Source organism: Suricata suricatta, chromosome 3 (genome assembly GCF_006229205.1).
Source record: "Suricata suricatta isolate VVHF042 chromosome 3, meerkat_22Aug2017_6uvM2_HiC, whole genome shotgun sequence".
Lineage (NCBI taxonomy): Eukaryota > Metazoa > Chordata > Mammalia > Carnivora > Herpestidae > Suricata > Suricata suricatta.
Genome location: NC_043702.1, coordinates 169,196,482 through 169,220,402, shown reverse-complemented (window position 1 = coordinate 169,220,402; position 23,921 = coordinate 169,196,482). Strand labels below are relative to the sequence as shown.

Here is a 23,921-nt window from a genome sequence, read left to right as displayed (position 1 = left end):
TCATTCATCTTGCTACATACAGCTCAGCACTTTAGTTGTTCCTTATATTGCTTATGAGGATTAATGTTTTAAACTTGCTCCGTTTGTGCTTTTCGGAGTCATAGTCACGCGGTTATGTTTGTGTCCCCGTAAATGCGGGGATTCTTGGGAGACTGATCAGATGACCGCCCGAGTATGATCTCCCATTCGCCAGAGTAGCTTCCACAGTGTCCTCAAGGAAACCGGTGTAGGTGTTATGACCTGGGTTCCCAGTACTTTCTCTTAGAGGCAAAGAGAAGCGTTCTGTCTTACTTGCCTTGCTTAGCTTTACTTGCTGTTAATCTTCGTCGTGCAGAAAAGAGCTTATTTTGTTAGACTCTTGCTTGTCATCACAAGACTCCTGTCTGGCCATTTCCCCCTCCCCGGTTTGCGGTCCCCTCCCGCCTAGGCACCCCGCCTACCGGTACTCACGAGTCGGAAGCGTGTTAAAAGCAGACGTGGGGGGAGGTGTCCTGAATGACACCTGCGGACGCAGGATCTCTCCGGTTCCTGGAATTCGGTGTCGCGGTGTGATTTGTTAGCGTGGGATGTCAGAAATCTGCCAAATTCAAGAGTAGAGAAGAGAAAGAAGAGGAGTAAGCTAAGTGAGGGGAGGAAAGCGGCTTCCTTACTGGTGTTGGTGCTCTCCCACGTAGCTTGTGGTCTGAAGGGGATCATTTCTTTCTAAACCCCAGGCACGGCGCTTGCAGCAGAGAACGGAATCTCACCTTTCCTACACGCCCTCGTCATCGTCTCCCCAGAAAATTACTTTTAGAGTTTATAAAACCAGATTAAAGACCCGTGTTCCGTTTGGCTTAATGTCTAAAAACGTACTTAAATGCCAGTTTTTGTGTGTTTGCTGTATGTTAGCACCCCTGCAGATCAAGGATTAGAACGAACCAGGGGTTAGCCCTCTCCGCCTTTCCCTTTGCACGCTGGGTACCGTGGGCGTTGGCACGCACCTGCTGCAGCGCTCTAGCACCTTATGGAAGTAAGTCGTGATTATTTATTCTAATTTAAAAAAGGTAAGCCGCGTCTCTGTAGAATGTTTACTTTGCAGAGTGTGACGCCGCTGGGTCTTTCCCAGGGGGACTTACTCTTTCACTCCTCCGTCTTTACTGAGAAAACCTTGAATGGTTGAACATTCCTTTATCTCCTCTTAACAGTGTCAGATGTGGGGCAGGAGGGATGTGTTTTCCCCAAAAAGGGCTCCATCTTTGTTACCTTTTGGTCACTCTTAGAAATCCAGTCACGGTCAATAGATGTTAACAGTTGATGGCTTCCTGGATCAGCACTGGAGCGCTTGAGTGTGAAGATTAAAATCTACTCTTTTCCCTCAGAAATGTGCACCTGCTGTGTTTTTGGTGGGAAGGTGTGGTCGGGCAGAATGGGAAAGACCCCTGAAACCAAAGCCAGTCATGAGGCGGACGGTGTCCTGCGGGCCCCCTCACCTCAGAGCTCCCAGGACTTTACACGGTGAACAGCCTGGAACGCTTCCGCCAGGTTTTCAGTAGCCTGTCGGTCTCGGCGTTTCCTGGCGCTTGGTCCTCGGTCCCTGGTAATGTCTTCTTGCTCTGAGGTTTTTGTTGTTTTTTGGTTTTTTTTTTTTCAGTTTTTGTTTGTTTGTTTGTTTTTAAATAACTCCTGGGACTATAAATGTAGATGTGTATCAGTGCCAAGAAGTCCTTTTCTGAAATCCCTAAATTCCTGATTCCTACTCGAGTCTTTTAAACTTGTTTCTTTTCTTGCTACGTAGCAAAGAACTTTTGTTTTTCACTTTCCTGTATACCTAAAACGTATGGACGCTGCGTTTCAACGGACCGTGTTGTGTATAGTTTTTTGCTGAAAACTTTTTCTGTAAACACAATTGCCTTGTTCAGTTTTGTTGTAAACTGACCCACCGTAAGATGCACTGTTGGTATGCTTCCCAATGTGTGTTTGATAAGGGTGATAAAATAAAGCTTAAAAGTAAAGGGATTGTGTTTTCATTTCAACCGGTCCGGCATTTAGTGTCAATAGTCAAGTTTAGATAATAGGTAAATACGCCTATTTTGTGACTGAGTCTTTACCAGAAGCTACCATTGAGAAGTTTCCCGGTAGCTTCAACCATCCATTTCTGAAGAATATGGTTTTTCACTTATGGAAGTAGCACATCACACCGACGGTCATGAGATGTGACTATATTTTGAAATAAGTGTTCTCGATACTATAGAAACAGACCTCTCTCATGAAAAGAACCAGATTTCTTAGTTGGGTGATTTGTGTTCTAATCTTGGTTCTTTTATCAAGTTGGACGGCTTTGATCGAGTGACAAGTGACTTAATTTCTTAATTATTCTTAATTTCTTAATAATTAAGTGACTTAATTTCTGACAGCAGCAGTATTTTCGTACCATGACTTTTATACTAGAATCAGATGAAATAGTGGGTCCACAGTAGTCCTGACCAATCGTCAGTTTCCAAGCATCTCCTACATGATAGGACTGTCTTAGGTAGTTTACAGATGAGCCCCAGGCCCCCCTTGGTCACACGGAATTGCCCCCAGTTTCCCGGACACTTAGAAACGGTAGTCGCACCCTTGTCTGTCTGCGAGCAGCCAGCGCCTTTTCAGGACGTCTCCAGACTGTTCTGGCCTAGAAGAGAGTTCTAGTTAAAGGAGGTGTTGAGAGGCATACCCCACTAGAGGTTTAAGAGCTCAGACCGGAGGAAGTGAGTGTTCAAATGCACGATTTCACCCTTCATGCGTGTAGCATGTGATGAGTGACCTGGGAGGGGACTGCTGGGCCCCAGCCCACCGCTGCTGCTGCTGCTACTGCGGGTGTGGAGACCAGGGGCATCCGATGTAGGACTGGGGTCAGAAGTAGGCCGGACCTCAGGGCTGGCTGGGACCGGTTCCCAATCCCCCTTCTCCCGCGGTGGCTGCAGCGATGGTGGTGACTAATTGAGCACTTACTTCGTGCACTGAATGGTTTTCGTGTGTTACCATGCCCCCTCCTTGCCTTGCCTGGGTCCTCGCAACAATCTTGTGACAGGGAACCTGGTTGTTCATTCCATTTTATGGTTGGGGAGACGGACGTTTATATTATCTTCCTGGGGTGGGTAGTACCAACCTTTCCAGTAAACCTGGCGCCTCTTCTCAGATCCGTTTTCCCTTTCCTCTCCTACCCCTTAGTCCAGTTTTTTTTTTTTTAACTATTATTTTTGAGAGAGAGAGAGACACAGTGCGAGCAGGGGACGGTCAGAGGGAGAGAGGGGCTCTGAATCGGAAGCAGGCTCCAGGCTCTGAGCTGTCAGCACAGAGCCTGACGCGGGGCTCAAACCCACAAACCATGAGATCATGACCTGAGCCGAAGTCAGCTGCTCAACCACCTGAGCCACCCAGGCGCCCTCTCCCCCGCTCCGCCACCTTAGTCCAGTCCCTGATCCCTTCTCCTTGCTGTAGCTTCTCACCGGCTCCCCAGGTCTGGTCTCACGTGCTCCAGCCTGTCCTTCATGGAGCTGACTGTTGTCATGACAGAGTGAGCCCGATCACGCCGCCCATCTAATTCCCCTTAGGTGGCACGTGAAACTTCACAGGCTGGCTGCGCCTGTAATCCTGCACCTCCTGTCGCTGTCCTTACTTCTACTTCATGCTTTCACACCAACCCACCCACACTTCTACAGATCCCATGCTTTTCGCTATGTGCTGAGCCTCTGAGGACAATCCTGTTCAGTCCTCTGTCCCTGCATCCGGTCTGTGTGATGAAATCAGGTTCATCTTTTCACACAGCTCAATCGTTACCTTCCATCTGAACAACCAAAACCCTCGAGTCCCTTTTTAACATGAGTGTATTGACTTTGCTAAGCAAAATTCCAATTTAAAAACATGGTGTTGGGGCGCCTGGGTGGCTCAGTCATTAGGGCATCTGATTCCGGCTCAGGTCATGATCTCACAGTTTGTGGGTTCGAGCCCCGCGTCGGGCTCTATGCTGACAACTAGCTCAGAGCCTGGAGCCTGTCTTCAGATTCTGTGTCTCCCTCTCTCTGCCCCTCCGCTGCTCACGCTGTCTCTCTCTCTCTCAAAAATAAATAAAACATTAAAAAGTTTTATAAAAAAAATAAAATAAACGAGGAGTTGGAAGGGTAGTGCCAACTGACTCCCAATGGCCTTCATTAATTCCCGTTGTTAACGTTTTGCCACGTTTGTTTGATCTCTTGCTCCTTCTCATTTATATCCATAGGGGAATGTGACCCTTTTTCTGTACTCTTTGAAAGTTGCCAGTATCCTGACATTTGGCCCCCAAGTCAAACACTTCAGTATGCTTCTCCTACGAGCCGACATTCCCTCTTAAAACTTCGATACCTTATCACACTCTCGGAATTTAGCATCGATACGGAAATACCCAGCGTACAGTTTATTTTCCTTTTTTCCTCCCCATGTCTCAATGTCTTTTATAACCTTTTTCCTTTTTATAACCTTTCTTTGATTTTTCCCCCTACCCAGGACCCAGGCAAGACTCTTTTGTATGTAATGTCTATTTAAAATCTGTGCAATGTTAGTGTTCTATAGGACACTTTGGGAAAACCTAGTTTGGATTGTATAACTAAATCTGTCTCTATTCTTGCAATCTAATAAATGTTAACTCCTCTTTAAAAGGGTTTTTACTGGGGCGCCTGGGTCAGTAAAAGTCAGTCGACTGAACATCTGACTTCAGCTCCGGTCATGATCTCACAGTCCGTGGATTCGAGCCCCGCATCAGGCTCTGTGCTGACAGCTCAGAGCCTGGAGCCTACTTTGGATTCTGTGTCTCCCTTTCTCTCTGTCCCTCCCCTGCTCATGGTCTGTCTCTTTCTCTCTCAAAAATAAACATTAAAAAATTGAAAAGTGTGTTCTCGTAGGGCAGACAATACTGACTGTATATATTGTCATTTGTATCTCAGTTAATGATTACAGAGGAAAGCAGAGTTATAATTACCAAGCACCTGAACATGCCGGCAAAATAGTAAGTATACAAAAATTAACTAATTCTGTTCATGACGATGCACTGAAAATTTAACACACTCGTTGCTAACCATGTACAGACCCATGATAGATTTTTTAAAATGCTGTTTCCAGTTACATTTTTTTCTGGTAAGTTCCATGCTCAAGGAAAATTTGGAAAACACAGTATGTTTCCTTTTTAAGATTAAAAAGAACTTAAAAATTTTTTTAATGTCATTTATTTTTGAGAGAGAGAGAGTGAGCTGGGGACACGTAGAGAGAAAGGGAGACAAACTGAAGCAGGCTCCAGGCTCTGAGCTGTCAGCGCAGACCCCGACACGGGGCTTGAACTCACGAACCGTGGGATCATGACCTGAGCCAAAGCTGGATGCTTAACCGACTGAGCCACCCAGGAGCCCCTAAAAAGAATTTTTTAAAGTTTATTTTGAAAGAGAGAGAAACATGAGTGGAGTAGGAGCAGAGAGAGAGGGGGGGAGGGAGAGGGAATTCAAAGCAGGGGCTCAAACCCACACACTGTGAGATCATGACCTGAGCCGAAATGAGAGTAGGATGCTTAACCAGCTGAGCCCCCAGCCGTGTGGGGCAGAGGAGTGGCATATGCTTCAGGGCCCAAACTTCCAAAAAATATTTTAATTGGAATGTGTGACTCTAAGAGGAAAAGGAAGGAGAATGTAGGATCCAGCGAACTCTCATAATTGACAAATGTCCTCGTGATCCTTAGTAACAAAATAAGCTTTCTAGTACACCGAGTTCCGTGACCAGTAATGCGTAACACATGTTTGGAAGTCATCCCGGGAGAGACCTCAGGGGCACTGCTGATTTAGGAGGCGCGGTAACATTTTTGACTCGACGAGGCATTCTGGTCCCTGTTTGTAGTTAAACTAAGAAATCATTTCCAGTTTCTTTAGCAAAGTCGGTTGTCTGACATCCCGCACATCTGGGAAGTCAGTGGTGGGGTCATTAACGTTGTCCACTCATCGTCGGTTTTCCCCGAAAGGAAATGGGAGGCCTGAGCGTGGCGGTTGCTCATCTGGAATAATACGAGTCTATCACCTCGGACATGGAGCTTCGTGTCTAAGAATGTCTGTCGTTACCCATTACTTCTAGTGTTATTAGGTTAATCGTAATGTTTATAGACCGTAATCATACTCGAGAATTCTAAGGCAGCCAAAGGACCATCTCTTACTTCTTCAGAAATAGCAAGTCTTGGGGCGCCGGGGTGGGCCAGTTGGTTGACTGTCCGACTTCACCTCAGGTCATGATCTCACAGTTCGTGGGTTCAAGCTCCACGTCGGAGTCTGTGTCTCCCTCTCTTTCTGCCCCTCCCCTGCTCATGCTGTCTCTTTCTTTCAAAAATAAATAAGAAAACATTAGAAAAAATTAAAAATAACAAGTCTTTAACTTTCCTCAATCATTGCAGCGTCTACACAGCTTATGTTTTTTATCTCTTTCCTTATGCTCTGTGTAGGTGACCACAGCCCTTCTCATTCAGCTTCAGCTCTTATGCTGAACACAGGCAAATATTTATTTCATCCCAACACTGACAAGTTAAGCATCTTACTAGGTGATTCCATCTGAATGACTTGTGGGCACCCAAACTCTTGATAGAACCCAAACCCAGTATGCTGTCTTTATGCCTGTCTGACGAAGAACAAAGTAGCGCTAGCCGACGTGAATAGACTGAAACCCAGAAGCATTTATTTAAGGCCACGGTTGAGTTTATGGAGCACAAGGGTCATCACGTAGCCAGGTCTCACGTGGGGGTAGGAACCAGAAACTGGGACGGCGCCAGGACGCTCTCTGATTCGTTTCTTCCTCTCTGCCAGTTTGAGGGTGTACCGGCCTCATGCTCCTCCTCGCCCTCCCCTTCCTCTGGAACTACTCCTGTACTGTTGTCTCTCCTCTGCTTCTCTGTCCACTGACGGAATGCGGCTGCCACCCACAGATCAAGGTCTGCCACACTTACAAACTCTGGCTTTCTCCAAGTCCAGTCACGATTACCAGAAGACATTATTTAATTGGCACAGGGTTTTTAAGTGTCCACTCCAGATCAATAAGATATGACCTGATAGTGAACTACACTCTACAAAGACTATTATGGACTCTTCCTTTGGAGAGGGGCCAGGGCTTATAGCAGGGACATTTGCTCCTTAGCTAGGGACATATCTATCTCAAAACTCAGGTCAACTGTACTCTCTCCCGGCAAGAGCCCATTCACCTAGCGACCTGCCTCAGAAACATAGGCGAGCTCTGTTTCTCCCTCACTGTCAAATGCGGTCAGTGAAGTCCTGCCCCTGTAACACCTTAAATATCTTTAAAAATTTTTTAAAATTTATTTATTTAATTTGAGAAAGAGTGTGAGTGGGGGAGGGGCTGGTGGCAAGGAAGAGCGAATCCCAAGCAGGCTCCGTGTTGTCAGCGCAGAGCCTGACACGGGGCTCGATCCCACCAACCGTGAGATCATGACATGAAATTAACAGTCCCACATTTAACTGACCGAGCCTCCCAGGCGCCCCTTACACCTTGACTATCTCGTAAACTTTGTCATCAAACTTCATTCCCATTGTCAGCACGTTTCAGCCCCTCCCAGTCTCTTGTTTAAACTGTTAGGGAGACCCTCCCGCCCTCAAGCTCCACTGTGCCGGCAGAGTTGAGGATTCTGCTCTGGCCAGATTCCTCCATCTCCTGAAGCTCTTCAGCGGCTCCCCAAATGTAGGAGTGATCCCAAACTTTCTGGGTCAAAAACATTACCTGGAGTGCTGATTAAAAACACACGTTCCTGGGTTACTCCTTTTAGATTTGTAAACTTGTGGTAGAGCCTGGTCGTCTGTGGTTTGGTTTGGTTTTGTCTTTTTATAGAGAGAGAGAGACCACATGCATGAGCAAGGTAACAGCAGAGAGAGAGAATCTTGAGCAGGCTGCCTGCCCAGCCTGATGAGGGACTTGATCTCATGACCTGAGCCAAAATCAAGAGTCGGATGCTTAACCAACTGAGCCACCCAGGTGCCCCTGGTCGTGTGTGTGTGTGTGTGTGTGTGTGTGTGTGTGTGTGTGTGTGTGTGTGTTTACGTTTATTTTTGAGAAAGAGAGAGCATGAGCAGGGGAGGGGCCGAGAGAGAATCCCAACCAGGCTCTGCACTGTCAGCGTGGAGCCCGATGTGGGGCTCGAACTCAAGAACCTCAAGATCATGACCTGAGCCAAAACCAAGAGTCGGACGCTCAACGGACTGAGCCACTCAGGCGCCCCGGTCGTCTCTGTTTTTAACACGCATTCCAAGTTGCTTCTCTTGTTTGCCAACCTCTTGTCCGTGTGTCCTGCCCACTCCCTGGGTGGGAGTCTGTCCGCCCTGGGTGTGAGACCGAGTGTTCAGTACCCGCCGAGAGTGCTCCCTGTGTGTGTGCATCACTGCTTGGCCAACAGCCGCTCACCCTTTCGGAATCAGCCCATCTACCGCCACCTTTGTGGCACCTGGGGGGTGTGGGGCTGAGTGCACCCGCCGTCATGCCCCGTTCGCTCTAGCTTTCCGCCTCTATTAGAATTTCTTCTCACTAAGGTTTCTCTGTTTCTTCCCATTCCTGCTGTGAGGCCTTTAAGAGCAGTGACTGGGGACGCCTGGGTGACTCAGTCCGTTAAGCGTCCGGCTTCGGCTCAAGTCACGATCTCACGGTTCATGAGTTTGAGCCCTATGTCAGGCTCTGTGCTGACAGCTCGGATCCTGGAGCCTGCTTCAGATTCTGTGTCTCCCTCTCTCTTTGACCCTCCCCTGCTCGCACTGTCTCTCAAAAATAAATAAAAGACATAAAAAAAATAAGAGTAGTGACTGCATCTTATTTATCTTATAGATAAAAGGACATCGGTTATAATAAGAATTCTATAATTGAAATAATTATAATTGCCAGGGGATGAGGGAGCAAAAAAAAGTGATACCCTCCCCTCTGAGCTGAGTCCGGAGTTTGCTGGTACGAAGTCATCAGTCCAGCGGGGGTCAATCGGCTGTTTGCTGCTAGCACCGCTGGAGGCTGCAGGTTGGGGCCGTGGCCACAGCGAGGTTCCTGACGTTGCACCGGAGACTTGCACAGACCAAACACGCAGTGGCAGCCTCCCCCCGGTGCTTACCTCGAAGCTTACCCAACGGCTGGCATCTGCGGGAACAAGAGTTATGCATGCCCCGTTCCCATTCCCAGGTTTACCAGTCAGTTCGCTGCTGTCCCTCCGGGAATGAGGAGGCGGTGTGAGCAACAGCAAGATGAGACTAAAGGAGTGCCTTCCGCATGGAGCGTCGGGAGTGGGGACTCGGCGTTCCCCTCAACACCGGGATTCCGAGGTGGCTCCCAGTTTGGGGTGAAACACAGTCTTGGGGCGCCTGGGTGGGTCAGTCAGTTGGGCATCTGACTCTTGGTGTCAGCTCAGGTCATGATCTCAATAGTTTGTGAGTTTGAGCCCGGCATCTGGCTCCAGGCTGACAGTGCTGAGCTGGCTTGGGGTCCTCTCTCTCCCTCTCTCTCCCTCTCTCTCCCTATCTCTCTCAGAACAAATAAATGAACTTAAAAAAAAATTAAAAACACAACAAAACTGTCTTGTCGTTACTGCATGCCCCTCAGGGACCTCAGGATCTGGCTTTCAGATTATAGCCAAGAAAGAGAACTCAGACGTGGGTGCTTTGATGACGGGCAACGTGGAGCTCTGGTCCCTGATGGAGGCGGTGCCAACGTGGTGTTTTGTGGGTCACGCCTACAGTTTTGGTAACTGGCATTCTGCCCCTCAAAATGGCTTCCATCCACTTATTCGGGTATCTGTTTAGGCACATGACACAACTATTTTCTTCTTCCTCTCCCAAGGAGAGGGCAGGAGGTCAGCCAAGTGGCTAATCCTTAGGCAACAGGGAGGATCCGCCAAGGGCTTGTGACCGCACCACAGTGGTTGGCATCACGGCTTTATCCCTGCCGTGCCAGCGCTGTCTGTCTGACCGACTTGTGACCGCATTTGATGTAAGGAAAATCCCAAAGAGCGGGGCGTTTTGGCAAATCCATACTTTTTCTTTCTTTTTTTTTTTTTAAATGGTTACTTATTTTTGTGAGAGAGTCAGAGAGAGAGAGAGGGAGAGAGAGGGAGAGAGAGAGAAAGGAGAGGAGGGACAGAGAAAGAGGGAGAGAGAATCCCAAGCAGACTCCTTGCCGTCATTGAGAAGCCCCAGGTGCGGCTCCATCCCACCAACTGTGAGATCATGACCTGAGCCGAAATCACGAGGCGCTTAGCCGACCGAGCCTCCCGGCACCCCCATCCTTCTCATTTCTTAGAAGCTCACATTCGCAAAGCCCGTTTCTATTTGCAGCTGTGGGAAATGTGTCAACTACGACGGATCCAGAAACGTGGTTATGAAGTCTCTTTGCTCCCTGTTATCACTGTTTTTATTCCTCTCATTAAGTTCTCAAGCCTGCCAAAGAATAATTAAGTATAAATGATATATCATCGACTCTTTGATGTTCTGGGCAAAAAATAAAGATTGCAACCGTCAAATTTTTATTTCGTATAAAAATGACCGTATGTTAAGGTTAACCTCATGGATACAATGTCACTGTCAGGTTTCAGTGTGGAGTTGGATGAGATTTTAATAATACCTTTTTCTTCCAAGATAATGAGCCTTCATTTTGCTTATAGCTTACACCTCTTTGAAAAGGGGCGAGGGGGTTATTACTTCAGGATGAGAAACTCAGTAAGTCAGCTGATGATTAACTGACAAAGAATATTTTACTGTTGATGTAGGTGTGAGCCTGTGGAGGCCAGTTGGTTCTGAAGCTCTTTGTTTCATATGTCACGAGTTAACTTCTGTGGCCTCATTCAGTCTACCCCCAGTGTGGCCTGAGTTTCAAGCCCTAAGTCTCTCGTCAAATTATACTTTTCACAACTGGCTTCAACGAAACCGAATAATTTCCTGTATGTGCCACGTAGATTGACTACATTTCTTTGATAAAATTCACACTTGCTCATTACTCATGGTATTTCTCTGCGGTCCAGGAGCACAATCTGGGCAAGACCACATGGCTAGATGGGAATCAAGAAGCTTGGGTTCTCTTCCTGGCTGTCAGTAACTCGTCATTTGTCTGTGGGCCTTGCTTTGCCCATTTCTAAGACACAGAATTGGATGACAGAATCTGTAAGGTTGCATTCAGCTTCAAAGTCCCAAAGATTTTTTTCTTCTTTTTTTCCCCCCTTTCCTGTTTAAAGTCCTTTTGAGGCTCTAGTCTGTATTATTCAGAGAGCTGCACTTGGGGCAGCAAATCCTCTCCCCCCAAAAAACAACTTTAAAACTGGACAACAATTTTGAAAAACAATTATTTCAGGGCTCTGGGAAAAGAGTGAAGACAAAAAAACAAATTAAGAAGCATTTATTTTGCAGACTCTGCTGAGCTTCTGCACACACAGTGCGTCTGCGCTGTTCTTGGTGGAGGGAGTGCCCTGTAGGCGTCTGCAGTGTTCTGGGGGGGGTTCTCCTCCCCCCCCCCCCAGCGACTCAGAAGTGACCGAGTGGTGTAGGCTATCAAAGCCTCAGTGCTGGAGGGAACTGCTTCGTTTTGGGTGGAATGTGAGAAACCCACCTCCAATGGCATTATCCATCCAATTAGCAAATTTGCTCAGAAACAAATGGGCCTTCTTATGCTGCAGAGTTTTACCTCAAGAAATGGAGGCACGTTAAAAATATTCCCGGATAAGGCGCCTGGCCGCCTCAGTGGGCTGAACGTCCAACTCTTGGTTTCCGCTCAGGTCATGATCTCACATGAGTGGGATCTAGCCTGAAGTGGGACTATGCTGGCGCTGGTGTGCAGAGCCTGCTTGGAATTCTCTCTACCGGCTCTCTCTGCCCCTCCCCTACTTGTGCTCACACTCTCTCTGAAAAATAAATAAACCTTAAAAAAAATAAAACTATTCCCAGATTAAAAAAATCTTAGAGGAGTAATTGCTAGCAGGCTTGCTTCAAGAAATTAGTAAAGACATACTTCAGGCTGTAAGGAGTTGATGCCAGATAGGAGTATCCACAGGAAAAAGTCACTTAATGTTTCTAAGCACCTAAGAAATAATGGAAATTTATCTATAGTTTAGTTTAAAATGACTGAGAGATTTGCATATACCATTTAAGCAAATTTTGGACAAAATTTGTCCAAAATGTCCTTTGCTGTGCATAGCAAATGTCAAGTCCATGTATTTAATATTGAAATTCAGAAAATCTGCCAATGTTTTTTTTTTTTAATGTTTATTTTTGAGAGAGAGAGACACAGCATGAGCAGGGGAGGGGCAGAGAGAGAGGGAGGCACAGGATCAGAAGGAGGCTCCAGGCTCTGAGCTGTCAGCACAGAGCCCGACGCAGGGCTCGAACTCATGAACCAGGAGATCATGACCTGAGCTGAAGTCAGCTGCTCAACTGACTGAGCCACCCAGGCGCCCCTGGAAACCTACCCATCATATAACAGTGAATCATGTTTAGCATGTAGTTCATAGATGCTTTTATTGGATTGTGAAGAAAATGGGTGATGGAAAAAATGGCCAAAATAATTATAAGAAAATGTTCTTAATTTTTGTGGTCAGAACACTTTCAAGAGCATAATTGGAAATATTTTACATTGTGTGTTAATTTGATGCTTGCTTTCTTCATCCTAAAAACAATGCAAACCAGCTATAAGCATGTGAGTCACCAACTGCATTTGCAGAGTTCCATTTATATATATTTAAAAAAAACGTTTTTACATTTATTTACTTTTGAGAGACAGAGAGAGACAGAGCGTAAACAGGGGAGGGGCAGAGAGAGAAGGAGACACAGAATTCGAAGCAGGCTCCAGGCTCTGAGCTGTCAGCACAGAGCTCAACGTGGGGCTCGAACCCACGAACTGTGAGATCATGAGCTGAGCTGCAGTCAGACGCTCAACCGACTGAGCCACCCAGGCGCCCCATATTTCCATTTTCCTAAATTACTTTTTAGCAAATTACTATTTCTGTGTACTAAATTGTGGCCTAAAACTCTCTTTTGTGGCTAACAATAATTAACAGCCTTTAAACAGTTATTTAATAAAAAGCGACCTCCAAACAAAATGTCAGAACTTTAAAAAATAATAGTGGTAACAGAACCCAATAAACCCTATTATTAATAGGGTAGTAGACTCAGGGACCTATAAATAAAAGGACACACCAGTCTTTAAAAAACACAAACAGAGGCTGCCAGGGTGGCTCAGTCGGTCGAGTGTGTGACTCTTGATTTCAGCTCAGGTCATGATCTCATGATTTGTGGGTTTGAGCCCTATGTCAGGCTCTGAGCTGACATTGTGGAACCTGCTTGGGATTCTCTCTTTGCTCCTCCCCGCTCGTGCATGCATGCACATACCCTCTCTCAAAATAAATAAAATAAAAATAAAAACACGTGGATATCAGTAGAATTGTATCATGATGTAATTTAGTGGTGGATTTTTGTGAGTGGAAGAGCGGAAAGGATTTCGTTTCTTCCTAGGTGTCCTGTTTATATTTTATCACTTATTCATTCTAACTGCAGAAAATACAGCACAACTGTATTTACTCTTTTCCTATCAAGAGAAGAACCAGAATTTCTTTTAACTGCAGCCTTATGGCCCGGACACGCTTAGTCAGAAGCTACTCCAGTGAGATGCCAGGAAAGTCATGGGTTTGTAAGCAAACTCCAGGATGTCTGTTCTAAAACTTGGGGGTGAGCTCAGCAAGAGCGGGGTGTGATGGGCCGCATGAAATTCGGCTTGCTGAGAAGGCTGTCCCTCCTGGGCAGGGTGAGGGTGGGGTAGTTTAAAAAGTACTGAGAACCATAGGCGCGCCTGGGGGGGGCTCAGCTGGTAACCAACTCATGATCTCAACAGTTTGTGGGATCGAGCCCTAGCGGGGCTCTGCACTGACGGCACCGAGCCTGCTTGGGACTCTCCCTGTCTCTCTGCCCCTCCCCCACTCGCACTCTGTCTCCCTCTCTCTCAAAAATAAACATTAAAAAAAAAAAAAGAACCATAATTGTGAATAGGAACTCTGTTATGTGGCAGGCCCTTGGGCAATTTTCTTTTCCTTTTCCTTCTACCTTTGTCTTCCTTCCTTCCTCTCTGTCTCTCCTTCTCCCCTCTGCTTCTCCCCTCCCTCTTGACTTTCTTCCCTCCCCTCTTTCCTTTTCTCTTTTGTGGATTCTGAACTTTAATGTTTGCAACACTTGTGTAATGAAATTAAGAAAAAACTTCTAGGGGCGTGTGGGTGGCTCAGTTGGTTAAGTGCCTGACTTTGGCCTGCGTTGTGATCTCACCGTTTCTGAGTTGGAGCCCCGCATCGGGCTCTGTGCTGATGGCTCAGAGTCTGGAGCCTGCTTCGGATTCTGTGTCTCCCTCTCTCTGCCCCTTCCTCACTTGCATGCACTCTCTCTCAAAAATACATACACATAAAAAATTTTTTTAAAGTAAAGAAAAATTCTAAAAATACTAAAAATTTCTAGCATTTGAATTTTCTGCTTTTACTTTTTTTTTTTCCACAAAAAGGAGAATAAGAAAGGAGTCCCAAGCAATACCAGCTTTGCAAAGGGGTCCTTTGTGCCCTTGCTAGGGGGACAGCAAGACTCCTCACAGCCTCCGTATAATGTAAGAGGCTGACATGCAGGCCTGTGACACCTTCTATCTCTTGTCCCACACCATAGGCAGAGAAGAAGAAGCAGGGCTTAGAGAACTCATCAGAAGCTTCCCACTGCTCTCAGGACTGATCCTAAGCTCCGGTGTGACTGGAGTCTGGGCAATCAGGGCAGGATATGGAGATGGCAGAGGGAATAGTTCCAGAGAAAAGTGTGTGTAGGGGAGACCCTGTCAGACTTTGGGGGTTGTTTGACCATTTTGCATTTTATTCCAACCGACATGGGAAGCCAGCAGGGCTTTGAGCAGAGGAGTGGTAGAACTCCACAGATCATTCTGGCTGCTCCAGTGAGAACAGCCTGAAGTGGGGCAAGGCTGGAAGCAAGGAGGTCTGCCAGGAGGCAGCTACTGCTGCGATCCAGGCAAGCAATGACCAGAATGGGAGAAGGTGATGGGGAGAACAGGAGGGATCCTGCGTCCATGTGAAGACAGAGCCGACGGGATCTGTTGTGGATTGGATCTGGGAAGAGGAAGGCACCAGGGATGAGTCTCCAATTTTTGGCTCTAGCAACAATGACCATGGAATTACCATAGAGGTAAGGAAGACGGAAAGAAATCGGGTTTTAGGGGGTGGTGGAGGAGGGGAGGGGCATGGGAATGATAGGAATAGATCAGGGGTCCGGTTACACACGTTAATTTTGAGATACCTGTCAGCGAGCCCCATCCTGGCGTGATAGCCTTGGGCTGGCGAGAGATGGGCTGTGGCTCACAGGCAGGAGGACTGGACCACAGACCATTTATTCTGAATACTTGGAAGTACAATACAAATATGGGAACCGATGGAGATGAATGGATGGGTGGCAGGGGCTTGTGCTAGTTCTCTATTTTCTCGACGAGGAGAAGCGAGGGTATCGGCTGAGAGCCAACGTCGGGGACCAAGTTCTCAGTTCTGAGAGACAAGCGTGTTGAAAGAGTCACCAGGGAGAAGGCAGCACAAGAGGCCAAGGGCAGACAGTATCTAGTACTGGTGTAGCGGTTATGAACTTAAAGTGAGACCAGTCAGAGTGGTTGTGTGTTTTTCTCCAACCTATTCAGCTTCTGGTTCAGGGTCTCTCAAAAGGCTGTAGTCAAAATGTCAGCCGGGGCTTAGATGGGTTTTCTGAGTCCAGGGCTCATGGGCCTTCAGTCAAGTTATCAGTTTGGGCTACATTCTCATCTAGAGGCTGGACTGGGATGGAATCCACTTCCAACACTCAGCTTGTTGGCAGAACTCATTTCCTTGTAGGACTGCAGGAGGGTTTTTGGTTGCTTCTATTTTTGCTGGTTCAAGGCCACTGCCAGCTCCTAGAAGTTCCCTGCCACATGGGCCTTTCTATAGGCAGTTCACTTCCTGACATTTTGCTTCTTTAAGGCCCAGCCAAAGAGTGGAAGCGAGTCCTCTAGCAAGAAGTCTTAAGGTAGCCCAATTACGGGACGCATTATTTAGTAACATAGTATAACGTATTTATGAGAGTGACACCCATGACCTTCTCCTTAGTTAGTTAGAAGCAAGTCACAGGCCGTTCAAGGGGAAGGGATTATACAGTCTAGGAGGCAGGAAGCATCGGTGTCACCTTAGAGTCTGTCTGCCACACCATTCAGTTCTCAATACCTAAAACCCAGTAAGCCAAACTTAGGAAATACAATTTATGTATTTATGCATGCACGTATGTGTGTATGTATTTTGAGAGAAGTGTGAGCTGGGAGGGGCAGAAGGGCAGAGAGAGAATCCCAAGCAGGTCCCAAGCCCGTCATGGAGCCTGATGTGGGGCTCTGTCTCATGACTGTGAGATCATGACCCAAGATGAAATCAAGAGTTGGAGGCTTAACTGACTGAGCTACCCAGGCACCTCAGAAAATAGTATTTTTTTTTAACTTAAGAGTTTTTATTCAGAGTCAGAAACTATTTAAGAATTCTAAAAATATTAATCCCCACAGCAACCCTAGTCGGTAGGTCCAACTATTATCTCCATTATATAGATGGGAAGAGACCAACAGAGACATCAATGAACTCCTCCAAGACCTTTCGGCTATGTAACTGCAGAGCTGGGACTCAGACTCATGCTGTCTTCCGAGTGTGTGCCCTTCCCTATTACGTTGAGTCAAAAACAAAGTCAGTGAATCAATGACATAGGAAACAATTACCCAGCAGCTCAGAGAACCCAAGTAAGTTTTTTTAAACTTTTAAAAAATGTTTGTTTTTGAGAGAGAGAGAGAAAGAGAGGAGAGGGAGAGAGAAAATGAGTGGGGGAGGGGCAGAGGGAGAGATACACCCATACAGAACTTGAAGCAGGCTTCAGACTCTGAGCTGTCAGCACAGAGCCTGACGTGGGGCTCGAACTTTGGGCTGTGAGGTCATGACCTGAGCCGAAGTTGGATGCTCAGCTGACTGAGCCACCCGGGCGCCCCCGCCCCATGTAAGTTTTGAGTCTATATTTTTGTAACTCATTTCTAGGCCAAGCCGTTTGGCGCTGTCAGGGACTTCCACTGAGGTACGGGTGTTTCTTCTATTAACATGAAGCGACCCAGGCCAAATGGAGTTATGGAGCCTGGGACCAACAAATGGGGAGGCACTTGTCGTAACCCGCGCTCAGGGCGTTACTTTACTGAGCCCCGCGTTCAGGCGCCAATTGTCGTAACCCGACGGGCCAGGCCGCTCGTCCCGGTGATCGGTGATCGGCGGTACCTGTTTCGTCCGCCCCGACCGGCAGGGCGGAGAGGAGAATCGTCGGGGGTCCTTCTCCTGAGGGAGGGAGAGAAACAGGGGGCAGGAGAGGGAGACGCAGAGAGTAAAGACAGAACTCACGATCTCCGATCAGGCAAAAGAGCGTTTATTCAAAGAACTGTTCTTTATATAGTCTTCAGGGGGGAAGACAAGGCAAGCTGACCTAGGCAGGCTACAGAGTCGGATGCATATCAAAGAAGCGCCCCGACTTTGCCTCAGCAATCTTGGGGGATGGAGAACTAACACTGAATACGGTTTTGATCTTTTGTGTGCCTTGGCCACTCACGTCTAGCTCAGCAAGACAGTCGCCAGAGTTATTTTGACCAGGAAATGGCCATCTCCAGCCTCCAGATGCAAATCTTGTTTACTGGCTCACTCAACGGAGTGATAATCCTTGCCTGAGGCAGACAGAAAACTTGGCGGGCCCCGACAGGCACTTGCTGCTGTGCCTCAGATTTCTTGGAGGCGACACCCCATTTTTATCTTTTCCTTATTTACCTGGAAAATATAAAGCACATTTCATCCGTTGTAGAGTCCTAAAGGAGGAATAGGTGATAGGCGGTATCTCCAACACTAAGAACTTGTGATGGACCTTGTGTGTGTCGCGAAGCCTAAGAGACAAAAGCACAGTAAATCCGAACATGCTGCGCTCGCCAGCAGAGCCGAGAAGCCACATTATGAAAAAATCATCACGTCTGAAGAACCGTGGTGTTAAAGGTCATGCAGCCATAGGCGGGGTGGGGGCGTCAGGTTTGGAACAAAATACGTCATGGTTCTGGTTTCAGTGTAGGTCAGAAGCGACTCTAGGCTAAGTTTCTGAGGAATTTCTCCTGGGGATAGTAAAACCGTGCATTAGAAAGGTCCCGGCAAATGGGCTCCCCAAAGTAGGCATTGACTATTTGACCCAGGGCCCCTAACGGTAGTGAGACATTTATATTGTTACATAGCAAGAGACGGCTGACTTCTCATCTTGCTTCTGCTTCTTAATTACCTATTTATTCTATTTTTCAATAATGTTTATTTATTTGAGAGACAGAGACAGAGTGCAAGCTGGGGATGACAGAGAGAGAGGGAGACACAGAATCGAAAGCAGGCTCCACAGGCTTTGAGCTGTCAGCACAAGGCTCCAACTCACAAACCACGAGATCATGACCTGAGCCGAAGTCAGATGCTTAGCCGACTGAGCCGCCCGAGCCGCCCAGGCGCCCCCTATTTATTCTATTCTGTCCTTAGGAGAACCACTTCACTTCTGGGAGATTTGGCTTCCTTATCTGTGAATTAAGGGAGGCGCACCGGATAATCTCTAGCCAGCAGATGGCTAATCTGTAGCCATTCCATGGCAATGGAATGTCAAGTCCACACTCCGACATCAACAGACCTACTCAATGTGGAGTCCCGAGGCTGTACTCTCCATACTTAGGCACACCAATACTCTCTTGTTTACTCTCCCCAGGGCTCAATCCGATTTGTTATTTTTGTACTTCCTTGACTGCAGTTAGTTTTGAGGGACTCGGCTTTCAGTAAAAAAAAAAAAAATGTCATTGAACAGGACGTATTTGTTATTTCACAATATTTTGAAACACACCCTGTGCTACAGAAAAGTTAGGGCTTGGGAGGAGTGGTGAGCTAAGTCAGCCGGATGATCTCCTGGGGGAATGAGGACTCATGTCCTAGGAAGCCGGCAACAGGAAAGTCAAAGCCCTAATCCCTCCGACGCCCATCTGTTTGTCTCTTGGAAACAGTGATCTCATGAATGCTCAGGCCTACTTAATGGAATCTCTGAGCCAGACTCTCCTGGTGATTTCAATGTGCTTCTGGGAAGGAACCTGGGTCCTTTTGGAAGTTTAGTGACCTACCTGAGGCCCTCGCATCCAGAACAATGAAGGGAGGCCCCCTTTGGAGGTGCCCCACTGACACCAGCTCATGGTTTGAAAAATCTGGGTGGCGGGTCAGTGGTTGTACTACACAGGGAAGTGTGGACAGACTGGCGCGTGTCCCACAGAATTGCATGAGAAACAGGCAGGTTCTTTTAGTTAAGTAGCATGCCTGCTTTTCTGATATTAAAAGAAATATATACTTTCTAATTATCAAATAATGTTCACTTTAGGAGTTTAGAAAAACAATTAGAAAAAATTTAGAAATTTGAGGACAATTTTAGGAAAATAAAGGATCCAAAAGAATATTAAAACTACTCTAATCCCATTGTTCCTAAAAGACCCAAATAGAAGACCTGTTGTGTGCTCTTCTGAACTTTTTACTTTAGGCCATTGTCTCTTAAATGACCATGGACAGTTGACCCTTGAATTAGTTAAGTTTCTGGGGAGTCAAAAGTTGTATGCAGATTTCAGCCTCCTGCAGCTCGGTGCCCCTGACCACTTCTTTGTTCAAGGTTAACTGTATATAAAAAACACTTTAAAGGACAGAACTAGCTCTTCAGAGTAAGAAGTTTCTGGCTATTTATCTGGCAAGATTAAGACCCTTCTTATACATAGTAACCAGGAAAAGGATTGAGCAAAAATGGTAAAAGTAAAAATTGGATTTTATAATAGTTCATTGAAAACATTTGTGCTGGGCCCCAATGCTGCCTTTTATATTTAAGGACTCTTTAATAATGATTTTGCTCTTCACTCATTCATTCATTCATCAAAGATGTATAGAATGCCTGTCATACTCCAGACGCTCTCTTAGATTCTTTCTCAATTTGCAGTACACCCATGTGAAGTAGGAATTATCCTCATTTTATAAGCAGAAAATTGAGGTTAAGAGTTGTTAAGCTGACACACAGCCTCTGAGGTTGAATTGTGGTTTATTTATATATACATATATATTTTAATTCTTTTTTATGTCTTTATTTTGAGAGAGAGAGAGAGACAGAGAGTGAACAGGGGAAGGGCAGAGAGAGAGAGAGACACACACAGAATCTGAAGCAGGCTCCAACCTCTGAGCTGTCAGTCCAGAGCCCAATGCGGGGCTCAAACCCATGGACTGTGAGCTCATGATCTGAGCCGAAGTCAGACACTCAACCGACTGAGCCACTCAGGTGCCCCTATATATATTTCTTAAATATTTATTTTTGAGAGTGAGACAGTGACAGAGACGGAGTGCAAGCTGGGGAGGGGCAGTGAGAGGGAAACACAGAATCTGAAGCAGGCTCCAGACTCTGAGCTGTCAGCACAGAGCCCGACTCAGGGTTTGAACTCACAGACCAGGAGATCATGACCCAAGCCGAAGTCAGACATTTAACCAACTGAGCCACCCAGCCACCCTTGAACTGTGATTTTGAATCTGCATCTCCCAGTTCACATTTTTCTAAACTCTCCTACATTTGTTAGGGAGTAGAAACATGGAAGAATAACAATTAGTATATTTTAAATTTTTTAATGTTTATTTTGAATGTTTTTTAATGTTTATTTATATTTGAGCCGTCAGCACAGAGCCCCATCTCGGGTTTGAACTCACCACCCATGGGATCATGACCGGAGCCGAAGTCCAGTTCTCAAAGACTGAGCCACCCAGGTGCCTGACAATTAGTATATTTTTAGAAAGCAACTGCTAAATTCTCTTCCTTTCATTTAAGGTCACAATGCTATCTGTATTCAGTTACATCATTGTGGGTGGGCTTCTAGGTCTCTTTAAGTGGAATCTGAGCATTTGTTCTTCTCAGTTAGGAGGGATTTGAGAGAAATGTTCCTCATGGTACTGGGAATCCAAATGGCAATATGCAATGGTCAGAAGAATGGAAGGTATCCAGGACCTAGAACTAGCAACTGACATAAAGGAAACACTCAAATAACAATCATTGAAGTTTATTAGTATTCATTCACTCTGTTCTACATTCTTTGCTTGTATTCACTGGTTCAGTCCTTACAACAACCCTAAGGGCATTTCTATTATTGTTTATATTTTATAGGTGAGAAAACTGATACATGAGTTAATGAACTTGCCAAACATCACACTCAATAAAAAAGCTGGAATTCTGTCTTTAGATCCCCTGCTCTTAACTACTACACTATAAATCTTTTAAATAAGTGAATGACGTTCTGGGATCATGAAAAATGGAAAATATTCTAGCTCCTAAATACAAATCTACCAACATTACTCTCCTCAGTTACTTAATGCGGTGGGTGATTGTGCAAACAATAAAGTTAATGAAAGGGCCTTGGTACTTGATAAGGTAAAAGACACCCAAATGCCTGATATTCTTTAGGTAAGTCGCTATGTTAAATGTTTTTTTTTTTAATTTCAACATTTGGACTTCCTGCAAAATCACGCTAAGTGCAACGCAGCTCCAAATGTAAACGCAGCTCAAAATGTAAACGCAGATTTTAGGAGTCCAGTGCTGAACGTATAAACTGCATGTGCACGTCCACATCAGGTATGTAATAGGACTCATAACGATACGCAACAGGCAATTACAAACGGTAGCCGTGCAACGGCCATGAAGGTCATCCAGTCCAACCAACAGTTTCGTGTGTAATACTGGGGAGGTTAGGTCCACCGTCACACAAAGCGGACGCCTGGGTTCATTTTCACTGGCGCCCTTCTCATTACCGAATACCTTTGCTTGCAGTTCCTCTGTTTTTCTGACTGTTTGTGCAAAAGTAAGTGGGCCGCGCTTGGGACTTAAAACGCCATGAAGCAGAAAGGCAGATGGGGCCCTTCCAGGCATCCCGCCAACCCGAGACGAAAACAAGGCCAGCCCAAGGTCGGAGGGCGCCCCAGGTCCGCCCTCCAGGGTCCGCCCGGAGCCACCGCCACATTTCGCAACCCTCCGCGCGCGCGGTCGGAAATCCACCACCTGCTGTATGACACCGCTCTCCGCCCAGCTCCGCGATCCGCTTCGGCTAACGGGGAGCGGCCGAGCCGCTGGGCCAGGTGAGGACTAGGAGCCGCGGGCTGTTAACTCGCGGAACCAGCCCGGGACGCCAGGACTCACCGGGCAGAGCCTCGGCGACAGCCCTCGGCGACTCACCGGCCACGCCCCTCTCAGCTGACGCGGCGCACACCTCGCCTAGCCCGCTGCGCGCCGAGGGGCGAGGCCGCCGGCGGACCCGACTCCCTGGGGCGTCCCCATTGGGCCGGGGAATGAGTGACGTTAGGCCCCGCCCCCAATCAGGTCCCGCCCCCCGGCGCCGGCGTCAACGCCGGCGCGGGCGGCGCTGACGTGTCCGGGCAGGCGGTGGCGGTTCCTCCCGGCGCCGGCAGCCACTCGTCGCGGCCAGAGAGGGGCGGGGTGGCCGGGGCCGCGCTCCCCGGGCCAGCTCGCGTCCCGCCCCGCCGCCCCGGCCCCCCGGATGAGGCTATATATTCGGAGCGGGCGCGGGACGCCGAGCAGTGGCCGCGCGGAGGGAGCCGGAGCCGCGCGGAGCTGCGCTAACGCCGAGGGAGGTGAGGGGCTCCCCGCCCAGTCGGGTCTCCTTTCCCCGTCACCCGCCAGCCCGGAGGGGACGCCGGGGGTCCGGGGCCAGCCACGCGCACGCTCCCACGGCCACGTCGGTGCTCGGCGCCCAAACCTGGCCCTGGTGGAGGAGCCCGCCCCGCCGGCGCTTCCCGTGCTCGGAGACCCCGCTGGGGAGGGCCTCGCCCGGCTTTGGGGGGTAGGGGGCCCCGGATGGGGCCGTGCGTGCCATCAGGGTTTGTCGAGCGGCGGGGAGCGGGTCTCACCTGGATGGGGGGCGGGAGCCTCGAGGAGGTTCTCCGGCCGGGGCCTTGCGGGCAGGTTCGGCGAGTTCGGGGGCCTCGGGGTGGGGACAAGTCGTTGGAACTGTCCGCTGGGAACGAGGCGGGCTGTGTGGCACGTAAAAGGGAGAGAATTCCGAGGGCGCTGCCAGGGAGGATTGGAGACACCTGCGGGGGGACGCGGGATGGGGACAAAGCCCGCGTGCCCCTTTTGGTTGGTTGGTGGGTTTTAATGCTGGTAGTGGGAGAGGGTGGGGATGGCGGGGTTTCCGCGGGCTTGGCCCAGCAGGGGCGGTGGGATTGGAGGGCTGAGCGCACACGTGTGCTGAGCATACGGCTTCCTGAGGTTCTGTAAGTTTGGCCTGATGCTCTTCTATGTCGATGTGTGCCGGGTTTGTGAAATCTGCCATCAGGTAGCAGTGATGATGGTAAAATGATGTCATTAGGTAGTGTTTGTAGTTTAAGGACTTGTAAGGTGAAAGTCTTTAGGTGTGGACCCCACGCTTCACAGGAAGCTGAAGGCAGTTTCTGTTCCCTGGCTGTTGGTGAGTTGGCTCACTTAGCCGGGGTTAAGAAAGACCTCAGAGGCCGTGCTGCCAAGCATTTATAGGATTCAGTGGTTCTGGCTCAACTGCAAGGCTGGTTTTCTAAAGTTCTAAGAAGTTTACTTATCAGTTTTGGGGGGGGCATAATATAGTAGCAGAGATAGGGGCAGGAAGGAGGCCAGAAAAGAAGGGGGCTTTAATACTGGCATTTATATACTAATAAAGGTGTATTTGATAATGGCAGGAGTTTTCAATGCAGACGTATTAGGCTATGGGCATATAATTCTGTCCTAATTTCTACGACAGAGCCTTAACTTTTTGAGACT

General features: G+C 47.7%; 1 protein-coding gene across 17 annotated transcripts in view; it reads left to right on the top strand.

Moving 5' to 3' along the window:
* Positions 1–23,921, top strand: part of LOC115288407 (serine/threonine-protein kinase Kist) — a 103,953-nt gene that overhangs the window by 41,899 nt on the left and 38,133 nt on the right. Inside the window, exon 8 of one of the 17 annotated variants that reach the window (XM_029935717.1) lies at positions 9,184–9,424. The exons of 14 other annotated variants lie outside the window; for them this stretch is intronic. In XM_029935717.1, coding sequence (XP_029791577.1) covers positions 9,184–9,234 — 51 coding nt within the window. In that variant the 3' untranslated portion in view covers positions 9,235–9,424. Of the gene's footprint in view, positions 1–4,937; positions 5,110–9,183; positions 9,425–22,677; positions 22,760–23,921 lie in introns of those variants that run through there. 2 more of the 17 variants (XM_029935716.1, XM_029935713.1) reach the window with 2 other exon arrangements.